This window comes from Hyperoodon ampullatus (genome assembly GCF_949752795.1).
Source record: "Hyperoodon ampullatus genome assembly, chromosome: X".
NCBI classification, from domain to species: Eukaryota; Metazoa; Chordata; class Mammalia; order Artiodactyla; family Ziphiidae; genus Hyperoodon; species Hyperoodon ampullatus.
The window spans coordinates 131,768,561-131,787,457 of NC_136913.1; the positions used below are offsets into that span (position 1 = coordinate 131,768,561).

At 61.2% G+C, this 18,897-nt stretch overlaps 1 protein-coding gene across 2 annotated transcripts; it reads right to left on the reverse strand.

The window, feature by feature from the left end:
- Window positions 1-3,491: 3,491 nt before the first annotated feature.
- L1CAM (L1 cell adhesion molecule) lies at window positions 3,492-17,208 on the reverse strand (the record flags this gene model as incomplete). Of its 2 annotated transcripts, XM_079727596.1 has the most annotated exons (27): window positions 3,492-3,723; window positions 4,388-4,460; window positions 4,819-4,953; window positions 5,458-5,613; window positions 5,743-5,862; window positions 5,962-6,135; window positions 6,247-6,369; window positions 6,460-6,661; window positions 6,875-6,990; window positions 7,562-7,784; window positions 7,953-8,023; window positions 8,216-8,413; window positions 8,666-8,776; window positions 8,920-9,044; window positions 9,251-9,407; window positions 9,521-9,687; window positions 9,799-9,910; window positions 10,604-10,747; window positions 10,881-11,012; window positions 11,159-11,343; window positions 11,482-11,593; window positions 11,862-12,032; window positions 12,139-12,261; window positions 13,236-13,438; window positions 13,670-13,775; window positions 14,410-14,424; window positions 17,133-17,208. In XM_079727596.1, 27 exons carry the CDS (start codon window positions 17,206-17,208, stop codon window positions 3,492-3,494), a joined length of 3,762 nt encoding a protein of 1,253 aa, XP_079583722.1. The 2 variants fall into 2 exon arrangements, with proteins under 2 accessions (XP_079583722.1, XP_079583723.1); XM_079727597.1 differs by lacking the exon at window positions 14,410-14,424.
- Window positions 17,209-18,897: the final 1,689 nt, after the last annotated feature.

Here is an 18,897-nt window from a genome sequence, read left to right on the forward strand (position 1 = left end):
CAGAACTGGGAGACAATTCATTTCTGCTGTGTAAGCCCCTCAGCTTGTAGTGCTTTGCTACAGCAGCCTCACAAACTCATAGAGCCCCTAAGCCTGGAAGGAAGGGAAGGGGCTGCGACTCCTCAAACTTAGCAGCTTGGACAGGGGCCCTGATCAGTGACGCTCCGTGTCTGAGTGGGGGCAGAGCCTAGCTAGTGCTGGGGTCTCTGAGCTCAGAAAAGAGCCCCAGGGGGCAGGACCCAGACCTGTGAGGAGGACGGGCACTGGTTGCCTGGTGTTGGTGTCTCAGAAGTGGGATGCAACAAAGCTGTTTTTGTAAGTGTTGGGAAATCTGAAAATTGGATTCAGCTGGTGCCATGCAAACGAGCTGCTGACAGCTAGGATGAAGAGGACTCACGAGGGTGATGCTCCCAGGAAGGCGCACATCCCTTCTTCCTCTTCTGGCCTTGCAGTCTCCCTCTAACACCCTGTGAGAGCAGAGCCTAGGATGGGGCCAGCTGGCAAAGTAGGAATGTGGTTTGCAGAGCCTCTGCTCAGGCATCAAGAAGCAGAGGACAACGAAGCGGGTTGGGACTCAAGAGACAACGGCTTAATACCCGGCCCAGCCACGTTCCTTCTAGGGCATACACCCCCAAAAACGGACTGTGTAGATCCACTGTACCCAGAATAGCCAGAGCTGGAAACAACCCAAATGTCCACCAACAGGCAAATGGATGAGCAAATTGCGGTGCATCCACACGATGGATACTCCCCAGCGATGAACGGGAGGGAAGACGTCACAAGAGGGGCTGTCTCTGGAGCAAGGTGTTGGCTGGGTAGGGGCATAGAGGGGCTTTCCGCAGTGACGCAAATGTTCTGAGTGGTGAACTCAAAAGTGAAAAATGCAGGTGTGCACTTTATGTCATGCGTGCTAACTCCCAACAATGACATTTTTGGGGGATTTTTAGGGCAGTGAAATTACTCCATATGATACTGTACATTTGTCCAAATCCATAGAACGTACAACGCCAAGAGTGAACGCTAACGTAAGCTGTGGACTTCAGTTAATGAAAACGAATCACTACCGGATCATCACTTGTAACAAACGTAAGACGTGAATAATGAGGGAAACCGCTGAGGGACGGGACTGAGGGACTCTGTGTGGGAACTCTCTACTCTCTGCTCAGTTTTTCTGTAAACCTAAAATTGCTCTTAAAAACAAGGATACAGCCCAGGGCAGACATGGCAGCTCCATCTCAGCAGGACCCCAGGCTCTTTTTATGTTGCTGCTCTGCCATCCTCAACAGCCAAGTTCCATTCAGCGGTGCAAGATGACCCTCCTCTCAGGCTGGGGAGGAGATGGAGCCGGGCAGGGAAGGGCACAGTGTGCTTCTTTAAGGGCACAGCCCAGAGGTTGCCCCTGCACTCACATTCCACTGGCCCTACCTAGATGCAAAGGAGCCTGGGAGATGTATCTTCAGCTGAGCGAAATTCTATTGTTATATAACAACAAGAAAACAGATATTGGGGACAAGAAGCAGATGCTGCTGCAGGTGATTAAGTGGGGCTGATGAGCGTAGACAGCTCTTGAGGGGCGGTGCGGTCAATAGGGGCAGAGAAGCGGGGCAAGAGCTGGAGGGGCGCGTGGTGTTAGTAGTGGGTGTTTTTAGTGATGGAGGCTGTTACAGCATGTTTGCCCATGGAACTGATCAACAGGGACAGAAAAATTAGAGATACAGGAAAGGCAAGGAAGGCAGAGCAGGAGAACAATCGTTGATGGGTCCTGGTGGGGCGGGACCCAGTGCCTGGGTGGTGGGCTGACCTCAGACTTCCGCTCACCCACAGGGGCCAGAGGATAGGAGCGTTCGGGTCTGGGGCTGGGGCTGGGCGGGGGTGGGGGAGGGGACAGATTTGATGGTGGTTCCTAGTGGCTCAGTTAAAGATGAAACCAAGGCCTCGGCTGAGTGCAGAGGGCAGGGGCTGGGGAGAGGTGCGGGAATCCGGCCTGGGAAAGCCAGGGAGTGAACCGACGCAGAGATCCCCAGGGTAGGCTGGCTGTCCCTGTGGGTCCACTTGCGGTTTTTGGTCATTGGTTTAAAGCACGCTTTACTGCTTTAGAGGGCTGGGCAGCCCAGGGAGCATTACTCCCCTGGGGCCCGAAGCTGCGGGAACAAGGGGCCCAACCGTGGTGAAAGCCTAGAGCTCAGCTCCCCTGGAGGCCAGTGGCAGCGAGGAGCAGGCAGCAGGGCCCCGCGGAGAGGCGGGCCTGGCTGGGCAGGTGGACTGCAGTGTGGAACACGGTAGGGGACAGGGTGTTTGGTAAAATGACAACAGCTCCTCTTTGTTTCCAGGTTTTTATTTGCCTTTTATAATTCTGATATTTATGTACATATATATATATACTTTTGCTTTTTGTAAAGGGCTCATCAACGGACCAAGCAAAGGCATATGGGGAGATGGTGGCTGCTGGGCGGGAGCACAGCAGAGCTGGGAGAACCAATCTTTCCTTTTTTTTTTTTTTTTTCTGTTTTTATTTTTCCTGGGATGGGATCATCAAAGCTAATTGCTATAAAACCTAGAAACCACCTAGAGACTCAGACATCTGCCTACACACTAGTGGCATATGGGGAAAGGGCAAGGGTACAAACTTTCAAAGTCACGGTGTATTTACATTCCCAAGGTGGGGCTGGGGGAGGCTGAGGAAGGGAACTGTTCAGACGGGGGGCGGGGGGCGGGGGGGTGCTAAGGGGTCCTGGGGTGCGGTGGAGGCTGGGAGAGGCCAGGGCCAGGGGGGGAGGAGGTGTGCCTGCCCCGCACCCGGGCAGTGACGGAGGCCACTTGGATGTCGTCTGGTGGGTACCAAAGGCAGCGTGTGTATGGAACTCCTGAAAGCCGGCCGCAGGGTGGGGTGGGCCGGGTGCAGACACCGGCAGTTGGGACTCTGGGCTCTCCAGATGGCCTCCTCTGCACCCATGGCCAGCCTGCCCGGCTCCCATCCCAGTTGGAGCAGAGATGGCAAAGAAAAGGGAGCAGATGGTGGGGACACTGAGTTCTGTCCCCCGTCCCAGCCAGGCTGGCCAAGGAATGGCTGGGGGTGCAGGTGCCAGCCGTGGTCCTGAGGAGACCCCACCAGGCAGCATCCCCGCTTCCTCTGCCCTGACCACAGCCTCTCTCTGCCCAAAGGCTGGCGAGGCAGCACCTGAAGGCTCCTGATGTGTGGGTGATTGGCTCCCGAGCTGGAGCAAAGCAGTATGTGCCCAAGAAGGGGTGCAGCTGGGTTTTGGCAATCAAGAGGGGACCAGGTAGTCAGAAGGGGATTAGAGGCAGTGAGTTCCTCTTCTCTGCCCCCGACTTAAGCCTCCCTCGGGCTCAGGGTCAGAGGGCCGGGCCACAACCTGGTGAAGAGAGGGAGGGGCCTCAGTCCCAAGGTCAGGGACCCAGCACAGGCCTCGGACTGGGGGGTCTTGGCCTCTGACTCCGCTGCGGCCTGGCCCTGGGCTGGCTGGACCCTGCTACTCCAGGGTCCCCGCAGGGTTGATGGGGGAGGCGGCCCCTGAGCTGTCGTTGCCTCCTGCCGCCTCCTTCTCCTTCTTGCCACTGTACTGGCCAATGAAGGAGCCGTCCTCGTTGAATTGCACGTCCACGCTGCCCCCGTAGTCGGCCAGGCTGTCATCACTGCCCAGGGGCTTGATGTCTCCGTTGAGGGATGGCTGGCTGCTGCCAAAGGCCTTCTCCTCGTTGTCACTGCAGGGGAAGGGCGGAAGGGAGTGGGAGGCTGCCCAGCCGTGCCCAGCAGGAGCTGGCAGGTGCTGGCCTGTGGAAGGAGGCCTGGCTGGGAGCGGGGCAGAGCCCCAGGGGCCTGGGTTCCGCCCGTCTTCCGTCTTCCGTGTGCTCTGAATGTATTGGGGCAGAGGCCCTCGGCCTGGACACACTGCCGGGAGGGCAGGTGGCATGCATAGCATGAGTGGGGCGAGGCTTGGGCATGCCCTGGATCCTGGGGGAGGTGGGGGGCTCGCGGGGCCTGGCTCCCATCTGCAGACGAGATGGGCAGGGGTACCTGTACAGCTGTGGCCCCGGCAGAGCCCAGAGAGTGGCAGCTGGGATGGGGACAGGCAGGCCCAGGAGCTGAGTGTCAGCGTTGGCCTCTCCCTGAAATAGGGAGCTGCCGGGCCGGAGAGCCGGGGGAGTGCAGAGGCCTGGCAAGCAGGGGCCAGTGGCACTCCCGGGCACACGGCGGCCATGGGAGGCCCCCGGCCCTGCAGTCTAACAGCATCTCCCCACCAGCCCTGCCTTACCTCTCCAGGGACCTGCCGGCACCCCGCAGCACGAAGGAAAGAGAGAGAGACGGGGTCAGGCCTGAAAGTGAGCAGCTGGGCGGCCCAGCAGTGCCTGCCCCAGCCCGGCTCACCTGTACTCGCCGAAGGTTTCGTCCTTCATGGGCCGGGCCTCCGAGTCCACCTGGGTGTCCTCCTTGTCCTTCACTGCAGACACAGAGAGGGCCCAGCTTCTTCTCCCGCCCCAGCCTCTCACTGGACAATGGGCCTCGCCCCAGGCGGGGACGCAGGTGAGGCTGTCCCTTTGGGCCCTGAACGCTGACAGCACCCTGTTTCAGCGGCTCTCAGGAACCGAGAAGCCTTCAAGGGTGGACTGCTCACCCCACGTGGGCCTGGCCACCACGCGCTCCGGTGTGCGCAGAAACTCCCCTCAGGCCTCCTGCACGCCCCCAACACGTCCACCCCATCCTGCCAGGGGCTCCCGGGACCAAGGAGAACTCGTAGGAGGGACGAACGGGGGCCCTCGGCGCGACCATCCTCCCTGAGCCCTGGGGTCAGGAGTTACCTGAGTACTTGCCACCCTTGCTGCGCTTGATAAAGCAAAGGATGAGGAAGATGAGAAGCAGGACGATGATGGCGCTGACGAAGCCGATGAACCAGCCCTCCGTGGCAAAGCCGGCGGGAGGGAGTCTCACTCGGCCTGGCAGGGACAGTGGGAAGGAGAACGGGCCCAGGCCCGGGGTAAGATGCTGGGTCCTGGGCGCTGCACACCCACCACCTGAGCCCGCCCCTCCAGTTCCCAGCCTTGTGCGCGGGCTTCCCTCAGAGCCTCTAGCTCCATCGGTCCACTCCCGACCCCTCCAACCCTGGGGACCGGGCAAGGGCAGGTGAGGGCCAGGCCCATGGACGCCAGAGGGCCCAGGAGGAGTGATAAGCTGGGGCGAAGCATGCTTGTAGCTGATGCTTGTGGGGGACCCTCTGGGGGGCAGGGAGGAGGACCTTCTGCAAAAATGGTTGCCCTGGCAACAGTTCAAACAGAGGATACAAAAAGGGATCGTTCCAGGGATCCAGACTTCTCCATCCTGGGCCGAGGGGCCCCCAGGTACTGGGGGAAAGAGCCGAGCCGTGGCCTGGGGCCTGAGGAGGCTGTAGCCCGGCCGGGGATGGAGGGGAGCTGACCAGGCAGTGCCCAGGCTCCCTTTACCAGTGCCGTTGGTCTTCACGGCCATCTGGTGCAGGAGCACCCTCTCCTTGAGCAAGTGGATCTCGTAGTCGGTGTCAGGCTGCAGGTCCCACTGCGTGTAGGAGCTCTGGTTGTAGCTGACGTACTGTGGCGGGAGATGAGCACCCAGCTTCTCATCTGTAGGGGTCAGAGGGCAGCAGGGGTGAACAGGAGGGCCCGGCAGCACCCTGGCTCCACACCCCGCCCCAAGCCCCTCTGGGCCCTGAGCCCCTTCCCCCCTACCACAGGGTCCCCTTTTGCGCTCACCCCCCAGGGCTTTGAACCAGATCTGGAACCCGAAGTTGCACTGGCCCTCCTTGGGGACCCAGGAGACCACGCTGTAATTCTCGCCAGCCATGGCCGAGATGTTGCCAAAATCCGGGGTCCCTGGGGATTGAGAGGAGGGTGTGGGACCTCGAGGCAGCCCCCGGGCCGCCCTCGTGGGCCCGGCTGCCTAGCCCGCCGCCTCAGCCCCCTCCAGCTCACCAGATAAGGCCATAGTGCCTCCTTCCCGCACGATTGCCTCTCCAGGGCCCTCCTTCGTTGTGGCCTGGAGCTGAAAGCGGTACCGCAGGTGGGGGCTGAGGTTGGTCAGGTTGTGCATCCGCAGCTCAGGGTCCGGGAGGTCGAAGGACAACTGCTCTTTGCCCCCATCATCCACTGCGAGGACAGGCGAGGAGTCGGCTTTGGCCGCCAGCACTGCCCACCCCCCGGCTCCCCTCCACCTCCCAGCCGGGCTGGGCCGGAGCTCTGGGCCCACGACACACGTACGAGGTTGGTAGGAGAGCACGTAGCCCGTGAGCACGCCATTGTGGCTGAGCGGGGGCTGCCAGTGCAGCAGCAGGCTGGTGTCCGACTGGCACTCCAGGTGCAACGCCTCGGGGTGTCCAGGTACTGCGGGGCACAGAGACCAGCGGCAGGTCCTCGCCCTGGCAACCCGGGTGTGGGGGAGGGCGGGGCAGGGGTGCAGGGCGCAAAGCTCACCTCCCTCGGGGGTGCTGAAGGTCATCTCGCTGGCAGGCCCCAGTCCCCGGCCGTTAAAGGCCTGCACCTCCAGATGGTAGGAGCTGTAGGGCCGCAGGCCTCCCAGGATGGTGCTGGTGCTGTTGGCAGGCACCACCACGTGGCCTTTGTGGACATGCCTCTTGCTGTGCTTCCTCTGACTGCCCTCCCACCAGTATGTCACCTGCAGGTGGACAGGAGACCCCGAAAGGGCAGAAGGCCTCTGGCAGTGACCCTGGGGCATGTGTTCCCCACTGCCCTCCCAGGGGAGCCATCCTTCCAACCTGAGGACTTCCGGCAGAGCAGCTGGCAGAAGCCCGCCCCCAATCTTGTCACTCCTGGTAGCCTCACCCCTCACCCCGGGGATCTCCCCAGCCCCTACGCCTTGGACTCTTACATTGTATCCCCGGAGGTGGCCCTTGACCTGGGCGGGGTCCACAGGCCACCACCTGACCAGCACAGTGCTCGAATTGAGGATCTTGATGCCTTCCAGCTCAGGGCTTGCCTGGGGGTCTGGAAACGGCCAATGACATGGATGAGGGCCTGTGGCATCCTGCGGCCAGCCCAGAACCCTGCCCTCCCGCAGGGGGAAGGCGGATCTGGATGCGATATGAGGCGCGGGCAGTTTGATGAGTAGGGCGTTCGCATGGTCTCAGGGTCTCTCCCTGCAGACTGTTTATTAGTCGCGAGAGAAAACGGGAACTACACTGAGCAGTAACTAGAAAACATCTTGACATCTGGCAACGCTCTACGTTCAAGGAAAGGAAAGAAGCAGGATAACTAGACCCCATGCAGGATCCTGAATGGGACCCTGGACTGGGGTGAAGACAGCACCGGTCCATACCACGGGGGTATTGGCTGTCACTCAGGTAGATGCAAAGTCATAGATGCCAACTTATTGACGGTAAATTTCTTTCTGGATTTTCGTAACGGCGCTTCGGTTATGTAAGGAAACATCCTTACTCTTAGGAAATGCACTACTGTATATGAAAAGGTAGGAGCTGGGCACCTGGGCGGATCCCTGAGGGGTGGGAGGCGAGTGGGCCAAGCGGGCGCACGCAGGCGGGGCCAGCCCAATACTCACAGTCCTCCCCAGAGTAGCCGATGGTGATCTGGGGCTCCGGGCCCTTGCCCTGGCTGTTGACGGCCTGGACCTTGATCTCATAGGGCACAAAGGTGGAAGTGTTGGACACCACCAGGAAGGGGTCGCTCACGATCTGTTCCTGCCAGGCGCCCTGTGTCTTCTGAGGGCGCCACTGCACGCGATACTGAACCTGGGGGGCATTCCAGTCCATCCACCGGAGCGGCTGGAGCGGGAGAACAGAAAAGGAGCTGGTTGGCCAAGAGCCCCTTCCCCGGCCTCTGACCCGCTCCCCAGCCTCAGGGCCCTGGTCCTTAGGACGGCCAGGGGGAGCCGCAATATCTGGGTCCCGGTCTTATGTCTGGGGGTGAGCTCAGCCCAGGGGCCCCCGCACCTTCCACGTGACGACCATGTTGTTGGTCTCGTTTCCTTCCCCCTTCACGTCCACGGGGTTCTTCTCCGGGGCTGCAAAGTAATGTGTTAACACATCAGCGCTGTGGGGCTCCTGCTGAGGCCGTGAAGGCCAGGGACCAAGGAAGCAATGAGCCTGGGCCGTTCTGGCCCTGGAAGCAGAGGAGCTTGGGCACAGTCATTGCTCTAGACTCTCCTTGCAGAGCCCAGGGGGCCCGGCGCCTGAGGCCCCTCCCAGGTGCTCACCTGCTTCTGGCGTGAGCACAGTCTCCGAGGCTGGGCTGGGCTCCCCAGGGCCGTATTTGTTGATGGCAGTAACTCTAAAGGTGTAGTGGACATAAGGCGACAGCTTGAGGGTGGTGGAGGTCTGGTTCCCGGGCACCTTGCCCAGACTGTGCCACTTCTCAGGCGCCATCTCCTTGTCCTCGAATTCAATGTCATACTCTGCCAAGACATGGAGTAATCGGCGTGTGGCCAGTGGGGGAGCAGTGATGGGGCGGCAAGGTCTGGCCCTCCCTGCGGAAGGGAGGGGGGCCCCAGGCAAGTGGTGTTCTCGGGCTCCTGCGAGCAACCTGGAGCCCCCGAACGCAAGTGCGTGCTTCAGTGAGCTGGGCGGCCACGAAGCCGCAGCTCTGGGAGGAGGGTGGGCCCGCCAGGAGGGAGGGCCAATGGGGCGCCACGCTGGGGGCCTCTTACTCTCAATGGGGGCGTTGTGGTCGTCAGCGGGGCTCCAAGACAGGCGCACCTGGCTCTGCTTCAGCAGGTGGCGATCAGACAGCTCCAGCTGAGGCACGGGGCCCGGGCTCCCTGAGGGCCAGAGAGGGTGGATCTCGGGCCCACTCACAAGCCGGCCACCCCACCCCCCTGTCCGAAAGCGCCCTGCAATGTAAGCCTGGGCTCCCGTGCCCCCGCACCTCTGGGCCGCGAGCCTCATCCCATGTGGGACTCACCCACCACCAGGAGCCCTGCCCTGCTCTCCACGGCGTCCAGCTTGGTGCTGGCCACACAGCTGTAGTTGCCCTGGTCGCTGTAGTCCAGGCTGTGGATGACCAGGCGCCCGTCCTCTATGAAGTACCTAGAGGGGGTGGGGGGCACACGTGTCCTTCTGCTCCCGGCGGACCAGCTACTTCCTGCCACCTGCACTCTGCTCGCCCCGCTTCCCTCTCCTGCCAGCACCTTCCCCCTCAAAGCGGGGCACCCCCCCCCCCCGCCAATGGATGATGTCCTGCCTTTCCCATTCTTCCCCCTTCCACCGAGCCCAGGTTGGGGCTGGGCCCGCACTTGTCACTGTCCCCAAGCTCCTGGAGGTCACGGCCATCCCCGCGCCAGGTGATGCTGTGCTGCAAGGAGGGGTCAAAGGAGGCCTGGCACGTGAACGTCACTCGCGAGCCTTTCTTCTCGATCGCGCTGCGGGGCCCCTGCGTGATCTGAGTGGCATCTGAGGGCAATGACGGGAGGGGAGGGTCACTCCGGGGTCCCCCAGAGACCCTGACCCCCCTCCTGGAGGGGCTGTGCTGATCACATCAGCGAGGTGCAGCGGTGTCATCGCACCTTTGACCTGCAGGTTAGCCACAATGGTCACGTTGTTTTGGTCGTTGGCAGCCTGGCAGAAGTAGTGGCCGGTGTCATTGGCCTGGAGGTCTCGGATGCCCAGGGTCCCGTTGGTGTAGGGGAAGAAGCGCTCGTCCTGAAGCACCGTCTTTCCTTCCCTGTCCAGCCTGGTGTGAGCAGGGCAGGCCTGGCTCAGATGCCAGTGGGCTGGGCCCCCCGGCCCTCCCTGGTTCCCTGGGCCAGAAGATGGTGCCCCCAGCTGGGGTTGGGGCACTCACCACTGGACGCTGGGCACAGGGGCTCCAAAGGCCTTACACAGAAGGTAGGCAGTGCTGCCCTGGACCGCCATGTACGTCTCGTTGTCTGGGGTCAGGATCTTGGCCGGCAGCTCTGAGGCAGGAGACACGGCAGGACTCAGGGTTGGTAAGCCCACGCACGATCAGGAGGCACGTGCAGGGATGGGCAGAGCAGCTTCTCCCAGGAGGGCTCGCAGCCTCTGGAAGCTGCCAGTGACTCTTCCAGGCGTTCTCAGGCCCCCAAGAGCCCTGCCCATCTTGCTTGCCCGCACCCGGCTCTGGCCCCTGCCAGGCTGAGCCTCTCTCAGCCTTAGGATACGCCATCCCCTCTGCCTCAGATGTGCCTCCCGTCCCAGCCACCCATGTCGTACCAATTATTTGAGGCCCCCCTGACAGTCTACCTCTTCCCAAAAGCCCCCCAGGCCTAGCCCCCCTAGCCTTCCCCAAGACTCTTGGGAGAGGAGCTGCTAGGCTGGCCTCGGGCACACCCTGGCCAGGATGAGCCTCTGCTCAGTGACCTGTGGTGCGCCAGACCACTCTCTGAGGCTGCTTCTTCGCCTGGAAATACGGACAAGAGCCTGCCTCTCCTCCATGATCCCCACCCCGCTGTTGGGAGGATGGATGGGAGAAGAGGGGAAGGCTCCAGAGAGGAGAAAGGCAGCCACGGTAGACAGACCAGTTGCTGGCTGAGTCAGTCTGGTGGCCTTGCCTGGTGGGCTGCAGGGACGGACCGGGGGATACGAGGCAAAGAGGCGGCGGCGGCTGGCTCCATCTGGCTGGCACTCACCGACAACATAAATGTAGGCATTGGCCAGCAGGAGCCCGTGCCGGTTACGGGCCTCACACTGGGTCACCATCGTGTCACTGGGCTGCACGTTGCTCAGGATCAGGGCTCCATGGTGGATCCGGTACTTCTGGTCCTTGGCCAGTTCTGTGTGTGCAGAGGTGGCCCGCGGGCCCAGCGCCAGAGCAGTGAGCCACACCAAGGCCGCGCCTCGTCCCCACCGTCCCCAGGGCTCTGCTCCCCGCGCTCACTCCGTGTCCCTACCCGAGGCCCTGCTCACCCTCCACAGGGATCCCATTGATTCTCCAGGTGACCTCTGGTTGGGGCCTGCCCTGCACTTGGCAGTCCAGGCGGGCAGTCTCTCCCGGCCCGTACAGATGGCTCTGGGGCTTGTGCAGCCAGTACGGGGCAGCTGCGAGGAAGCAGGGAGCCGCCTTGAGCCCGCAGCCTGCAGCCAGCTCTTGGCCCTGGCCCTGGCCCAGGCCCTGCCCACCCCTGTGACAGTGAGTGCTGCATTCTGGGGAGCCTGAATGGGATGAGCCGGCAGAGGCACCATACCCTCCACGGTGACGTAGTAGGCATGCTGGTCACTGCCCAGGGAGTTCTCAGCCAGGCAGCGATACTCGCCGTCGTCCTCCTCAGCCACGTTCAGCAGCTGCAGGGTCTTGTTGTGGTTCTGGTAGGTGACTCGGTCAGCCGGCATGGGGCCGCTCGGGCGCAGCCATTTGATGGTGGGCGTGGGGCTGCCCGGGGCCACGGTGCATGGGCGGCCAAGGGAGAGAGCACAGGGGAGAGAGGACCAGGCCACTGAGCCCTGCCCCGCGGCAAAGGCTCTGTCCCGCCCCGCCCCTCCCCTCCCCTCACAAGGGGCCCAGACTCACAAGCCCTCCGCGATGCACTCCAGGACCAGCGGCTGCCCCTGCAGGGCCACCAGGTGGCTGCTGGAGTCGGTGGGGAAGAGCAGGCGCGGCTTCCTGTCCATCATGCTGTTGGCTGTGAGGACACAGAGTGGGCGGCACGGCTGACTCTTCCCTCCACCCACGAAGTTCCCAGGCTGGGTGATCCGGACACCCCAGCAAGCCCCCAGGGCTGCAGTTTCCTGCTCTGTGAAAGAGAGGGCCCCATCTCTGCCCTCACCACCCGGGGAGGCGTTTGGGCCAAGCTGTCTTCGAGGAATGCCGGGCTGGCCTGACCGATGGGATGGGCCATGCCTGGAGGCGAGAGAGCGGTAGGGCGGTATATCAGAGCCTTTGGGACTCACTGGCCTTGACCCGGAGGTCAATGGGCTCCTTCTGAATGATGGTCCGGGTGCCAGGGAAGTGGGCGTGGCAGATGTAGTCCGAGTGGTTGTCCGAGGTAAGCACATTGGCGAAGTAGAGGTTGCCGTTCTGGCCCATGGTCACCCGTTCATCTTGCTTGATGTGTAAGATCTCTGCGGGGTGGGGGACGCAAGGAGGCAGAGGTCAGGACCCCCAGCCAGGAATCACACCCACTGACACCCTCCCGCCCCCAGGCGGCAGCCCCTTGTGGGCACCCACTGCTGTTCATCCAGTAGATGCGGAGCGGCTCTGCACTGGGGGGTGGGTGGCAAGGCAGAATCACCGACTCCCCTTCCTCCGCCTCGACAGGTCTCACTGTCTCCTTTGGCCACTTGGGGGTACCTAGAAGGGACAGAGAGGCTGGTACTGTGGGTCTCAAGTCTCCTCCCGGCCAAGGCAGAGCAGGGGAAAGGAGGAGGGATAGCCAAGGGGGTGGGTCAGAGGGCCAGGCCATGAGGAAGTTCACGTAAAGCAGACAGAAACTCTGGGTCCTTTTGGGGCTCAAGGCAGAGACCAGCACTCCATGCAGAGGAGAGGACGGGCAGGAGGCCAGATGGCTGTGAAGGGTTAACTCCACAATTCTCAGCTCCCACCAGGAGGACAGGACGAGGGCGGGTGGGGGAAGGCTGAGGTGCAGCGGTGGGGGGAGGGGAGCTGCGGAGGGATGCTGGAGTCACAGACCCTTCCATCATCCTGACACAGAAACCATGGCAACGGTTCCCAAGGTAACTGGAGGGGCAGAGAGGGGAGAGGAGTGCAAGCTCAGGAGGCAGAAAGCTCAGGGAGGATGGAATGCAGAGGGAAAACCCCAGGGAAAGGGCGACACAGATAAAGACAGAGCCGGAGAGCAGGAAGGAGGGAGCTGGAGAGGCCAGGTGAGAGGTGGAAAGCAGAGGGGAGAGGAGACAGAGCGATGGGGTAGGCGGGAGGAGGTGACCCGAGAGTGGTAGAGAGGAGATGGTCATTCGGGGATAGGGACGGGGCAGAAGCCAAAGCCCAGGTAGTGGCTCAGACAGGCTCAATCCTCCGCCCACTCAGTCAGTCAACAAGCCCAAGCCCAAGCCCAAGCCCACGCGCATCCCCCAGGCGGCAGGCCCCCGAGGCCAAGATGGGGTAGAGCACAGAAGAAGAAGAGAGGGAAGGGGAGATGGAGCCGACCAGGAAGAGCAGAGAAAGAACAAGGCAAGGAAGGAGGATGTGGCTACGGGCACACTTAACAGCCAGCTGAGGCTGGACTCTCACACGAGCTCCCCAGGCCTGTTTGGGGACCTTCTCATGTGCCCCAGGCCCTCCCCGGTCCCTGCAGCGCCTCGCACCCTCGGCCATGAGCTGGATCTCGTGGGACATGGCGGTGCCCAGCTTGTTGCTGGCAAAGCAGCGGTAGGTGCCCTGAAAACTCTGGGCGAAGTTGCTGTTGTTGCCCGTGATGGTGAAGGAGCCAGAGTGGGGGGCCTGGTTCACGGTCACACCCAGCTCCTCCCTGGGTTTGAAGAGGACGCCGTCCCGAGTCCAGCGGAACCTGCGGGCAGAAAAAGGCTCGGAGGCCTGAGGCCGGGAACCCAGGACCGGGGCTGGCACAGGCCAAGGCAAGGCTGCAAGCCGCCAGGGGCCCCGGGGATGGGCGAGGACCAAGGGTGATGAGGGAGATCGGGGGTGTCTGCACCCAGCAGTTGGGAGGCCCTGGGAGACACGAGGGCTGGAGATAAAGTCAGCGGTCAACCCCAGGGCTCAGAGGGTGAAGGTCACTCACTGCACTTCGGGTTTGCCGCTGGCCTCGCACTTGAGGCTGATATCATCTGTGGGGAAGACGACCACGCGCCGTGGAGACTGTTCCGTGATGACGGGGGGCTCCATCACTGGGGACAAGATGGGGACAGTGGTGGTGAGGATGGCCTCTGGCGGGCAGCGCGGCCTTAACCCCTGTTCCGTGGTGAGGGAAGCAGGGTCTGGAGCCTTATAGGCCCCACGGCAATGGGGTTGCGGGGAGAGGAGGAAGAAGCCCGGCCAAAAGCTGCTGGGGCAGATGCGGAAGGAGACAGAATAGAGAGAAGACGGCGCTAAAGGTTACAAAGAAAGAAACTAGAGGGGAGACGTGAAGCCAAAGAGAAGGACAAAGAGTGTGAAAGAAAGAAAAGAGAGACAAGGAAAGCCAAAGACACAGAAACCAAAAAGGGCAAACCCCTCACAGGGAGAGAGGGGACCAGAGGGAAGGGCGGAGCACCAGAAAGAGACGGGAAGGTGAGGCAGGAAACCCAGCGGAGACAGGACAAAGATGTCCCCCAGGCACCCCAGGAGAGAGGAGGGAGGCTGATGCGGCCTCCAGGCCTCCGGCACAGGACCCAAGAACCAGAAAAGACTGCAACCTGCGCAGGGCGCACGGCACACAGGGAGAGCTGAGCATGTGCGGGAGGGGCAGGGACGTGCTGACACCCCCCCTTTTCCTCTCTCCTTGGCCTTCTGGGAAACACTCCCACCCTCCCCGCAACTTACCGTGGTGTCCTTCATCTGAGAAATCCAGGCAGCAAGGGAGAGAGGGAGAGAAAAGCTGACATGCCGCCCCAGCAGGGGGCCCTGGCACGGGAAGAAGTAAGTGCGGGGAAGACACCCCTGGGGGAGGGGAGGCCGGGAGAGGAGGTGCAACGTGGGGACACGTGCTGGCCTAGAGCTGTGGCAAGTCAAGACCCGGAAAGAGGGGACACAGCTCGCATCACCAGTTCTGGGGTGGGTCAATGCCCAGGGGAAGCCAGGCCTCGGTTCCAGCAGGCAGGCAGCAAGAAATCCGTGACTTTAGCAAAGAGTGTGCTTTGAACAGACCCTTGCGTCTTCCTGGTAGGGCCTGCAGAACTGACCCCCAGCCCACGCAGGATGCCTCAGAAGGCTGGGAGGCAGACAGTCCTCAGCCAGGGCACCCTCCCCTGCTCAGCCCGCTTCCCTCCTAATCCAATTAGCACAGCTCAGTGTTTTCAATTACCCAGGACCAGCCTTCAGAGCCCAGCTGCCCCCTCCCCTCCAAACCCTCCCAAAGGCCCTGCTGAATCTGAGTTTCCATTGCCTGCAGGGCCGGTGCCAGCCCTCATTTTCTCCCCTTCCTTCCTCTCAGCCTGCCACCAAGCTCCCTGGAGCTGAGGCCAGAGCTACTGCCCCCAGTGCCGCTGGACTCTGCCCAGCACTGGCCAGGGTGGCTGTGAGGAGGGGAGAGAGGGGAGGGAAGGGCGGAGAGCAGTGGGCTGCCTCTGAAAGCTTTGTCTCTGCTCAAGACCTCAGTGTAAGGGCCCCCAGGAGAGAAGAGGGGGCTCCCTGGGGACACTGTGGAGAGGGCCCTGCGCTGGGAAGGGGCCAGTGAAGGCAGCCCAGGAGCCAGAGACAGAGAGAGGGACGACAGGATGGGGAAGGCAGGAAAGGAGACAAAGGGGCCCGGAGTGGCCGGGGAGTGAGAGAGCTGGAGGATAGTTTCCAACAGGGAGGCCAGGCCGCCCGCCATATTGTATTGGGGTCAATAACAAGCGCCAGCCGGTGCCCAGGGCAGCCTCAGACTCGCCGTGGTCTTTGATCTACTTCTCTTTCCTCTACCCTGCCTTTCTCCAAACTCTCCCTGCCCCTCCACACACAGGTGTAGCAGTGCAGGCTGATGCTCAGGGCAAGGCCTGACAGCAGTTGAGAGGAGGGGAGGAGGACAAGCACGTGTGTGGGAATGTGGAAAAGTGGGAGTCTGGGCACGTGTGCGGATGCTCCAGGCTGAGCTGCAGTGACTTTGTGAGCGTCCGCTCATGTGTCTGTACGTGGGTGTGTCTTGCCAGAGTACATCTGAAGGCTGTGTGTGCCTGCTTACATTCCGTGTACAATTTTGTGTTGCACACCCACTTCTGTGTTTGTGTGGATGACTGTGTTCCTTTGTATCTGAACTTCTCACTGTGTGCCTCTGAGTCTCTGTGCCTGGGTGGATACAGGTGGCTCGTCTGCGTCTACCCATGTGCTTGTCCGTGTGCATCCGCAGCTGGGGGACTGGCATGGGCGTGACTGCATGCACCTACGTGTGTGTATCTAATGAGACATCCCCGACCTTTCTTCCCATCAACCCCTCTCCACCTCCTCCAAACCCTCACTGTCCCCCCCAGTGCTAGGTACTTTCCAAACCCACCGCCCTCAGCCCCTGTCCCATTCCTGGCATGGACAGTCCCCACCTTCAGCCCAGGGCTCATCTCTCAGTGATGCTGGCCTCCAATAGGTCCAGGCTCAGAGACAAAGGTGGAAAGGTGAGGGGGGGAGGGAGCGGAGCTACCGAGGATACTGCCCCTCACCCAAGCCCAACAGCCACTTACAACGGTGTGTTTTCAGGAGAAAACGTCATCACAGTAACACACATTACACACACACACAGGTACTCACATACTCACACGACCCACTACAATCCAATGTTAACAGTCAAATACCTACAGACCTTCACAAATGTGACCAGTAAGTAACGGTTATACTGACTCACAAACTTACCCATATAGGAAATCAAACTCACACTCGGGAATACCCACACTTAGCCCATTACACCACACACGTCCACAAATACATCCAGACAAATATAACGTCTGGCCAGCTCACAAGCACACACCAATACTCATGTTCGTTCAGTCACAACCCTCCAGCCACACTCCCCAACACCCACGCACCTACCCGTGACCCCCCCAAAGGTAATACTCCATCAGCCCCACCCCCAGCCCCACCAAGTAACTACACATCAAATCGCGAGGATCCAGAAGGCTAAGGGGTCTGTTCTTGTCTCAGTTCACAGAAAGGGCTACCAAGGGCCCAAGATAGGATTACCCAAGCCAGAAGCCGGAGCGAGGCTAGATCGAGCTAGCTGAGGACTGGGGATGGCCCCATTCACCTGCGCGCCCCATCCTTGGAGGAGGGGTGGGGCGGGCCGAAGGAGAGCGCGGAGGCCGGGAGGAGGAGGGTCCAGGGCCTGGCCCGCTGTCCGTGGTGCTGAAACCGCACCGGCCCTCCCTCACCTCTGGTCCCTGTCCGTGGTACTGAGATACCCCGAGTCTTCCACCCTGTCCTTTCCGGAGGGACTCACGTCCTGGGTACCTCTTGCCCACTCCATGCCCAGGAAAGGAGGGGTGAGGGGCCGGAACCGGGAGAAGGTGAAGAGGTAGAAGATAAAGAGAAGCCCAGCGCGGCGGTGAAGGGAGGCGCCGAGGCTCCCTCCGGTTACTCACATTCCTCGGGGATCTGGATGAGCAGGCAGGGGCTGCACAGGAGGAGAGGCCACAAGTACCGCAGCGCCACGGCCATCTTCCCGGCGGCGCCGGCGGCTCGGCGCGGCAAAAGCCGGCCGGGCTCGGCTCAAGCTCCGGCCAGAGGGAAGGGGGCTGGTGGGCGGCTTGGGGAGGGAGCCGGGGGTGGGGACACTGCGAGAGGGGAGGAGGGAAGGGAAAGGTAAGGGAGGAGAGAGAACGGACGGATGTTAGTGACTAACATCTGGGCGAGCCTGGGCTCCTGGCCCCGCCCCCAGCCCCGCCCCCGGCTGTCCGGCTCCTCCAGCCCTCCCTCCCCCCCACCTTGGAGAAGGCAACCTGCAAGAGACAGCAGAGGCTGGGGCTCGTTTGCCTTTCATCCCCTTCCTACTCTCTGTCTGTGCCTCCTCCGCCAGCTGTCTCTCCAGCACCAACTTGTTGCCCCGATCAGCTCCCCTGGGCATGCCACAGGCTGCTCTGTGCATGTCATGCCCGTGTGTGACTCAACATCCCAGCAAGCAGATGCCTACGGGCATGAGTGGGGATGTGGGTCTGCATGTAGCCAAATATGCACATCAGATCAGTATCTTTGTGGCTGTGTGTGTCCATTTTCATCTTCTCACGGAGGGGGATGCACTCATGAGTGGGTGTGCGCACGCAGAAGTATGTGTGTGTCTTGTGTGTCTGTATCTATGGGGGATGAATTCTCATGTCTGCTATCTCTGTTTGCACACACAAGCATGCCTGCGCACGCATGTAGAGCAAAACTCGTCACCGTCTCATTGCTGTGGGTTTCAGAGCCAACTGATCCCTGGGTGCTGTTCAGGCCTAAAAAGCTGGTGAGGGGCAAGGGGGACTTGGGAAGTGGGAACAGGGAAAGAAGGAAAGGGGCCCAAGAAGGCTGCATTTCACAGAACAGGTTGAGGAAAAGGAAGCCTGCCCTCAAAAAGTGGCAGGAGGGAGGCAAGGAGGAAAGCACCTCCCCGCTGTCCCTCAGGCTCCTGGGGGGACAATAGAAGCGACTGTGGCCTCTCCTCTTCCAGATGCTCCAGGCCAGGGTCAGAGCAGGGGTCAGGAAAAGCTCTGGGACAGTGTTTCTGACATCTCGAGTGTCTGGCAAGCCCACCTTCTGGGTCTTTTTCTGAGTCTTCAGGGCTCAACTGATAGATGTGTCCACCGCAAGCCCAAGTGATGCCAGCTATATGCACATCCCACCTGCATGCAAGAAGCCCCAGTGACTGAGGGCCCGGGGGAGGGGGCTTCTCTGCCAATGACTAGAAGAGAAGACACTCCCAAGAAGACAGATCGTTTTGACTCCAAACAGGAAGAGGTGTGAGAAAGAGACGGTGGTAAAAGTGCAAGAAGGGCAAGAGCAGGTTGCTGGGTGACTGAGAGGTTGGAGGCTGGGGCCTGGGTCTGGATGCGTTCACCAAGTGCATGCCGGGCATCCTCGCTGTGCCCAGCCAGGACCTTATCAAAGCGTGGACCAAGCCTCAGCCAGAATGCTGAAGGGGTGGGTGGGGAGGCCTGGAACGCCATGCTAAGACATCCAGAGTGTCAGGAGGCAACCAGAAGCCACATATTGGTTTTGTGTAAGGTGACCCGAGAAGAGTGAATCCAGCAGACTGCCTGGGGACTGGGCAGGGAAAATGGACGGTAGCGAATAGCAATTAGATTAGAGCTCTCAGACTCCCAGACCCAAAGCTGGAGGGGGAGGGGGAGAAGCACCAGGGTGGGTCAACATGGA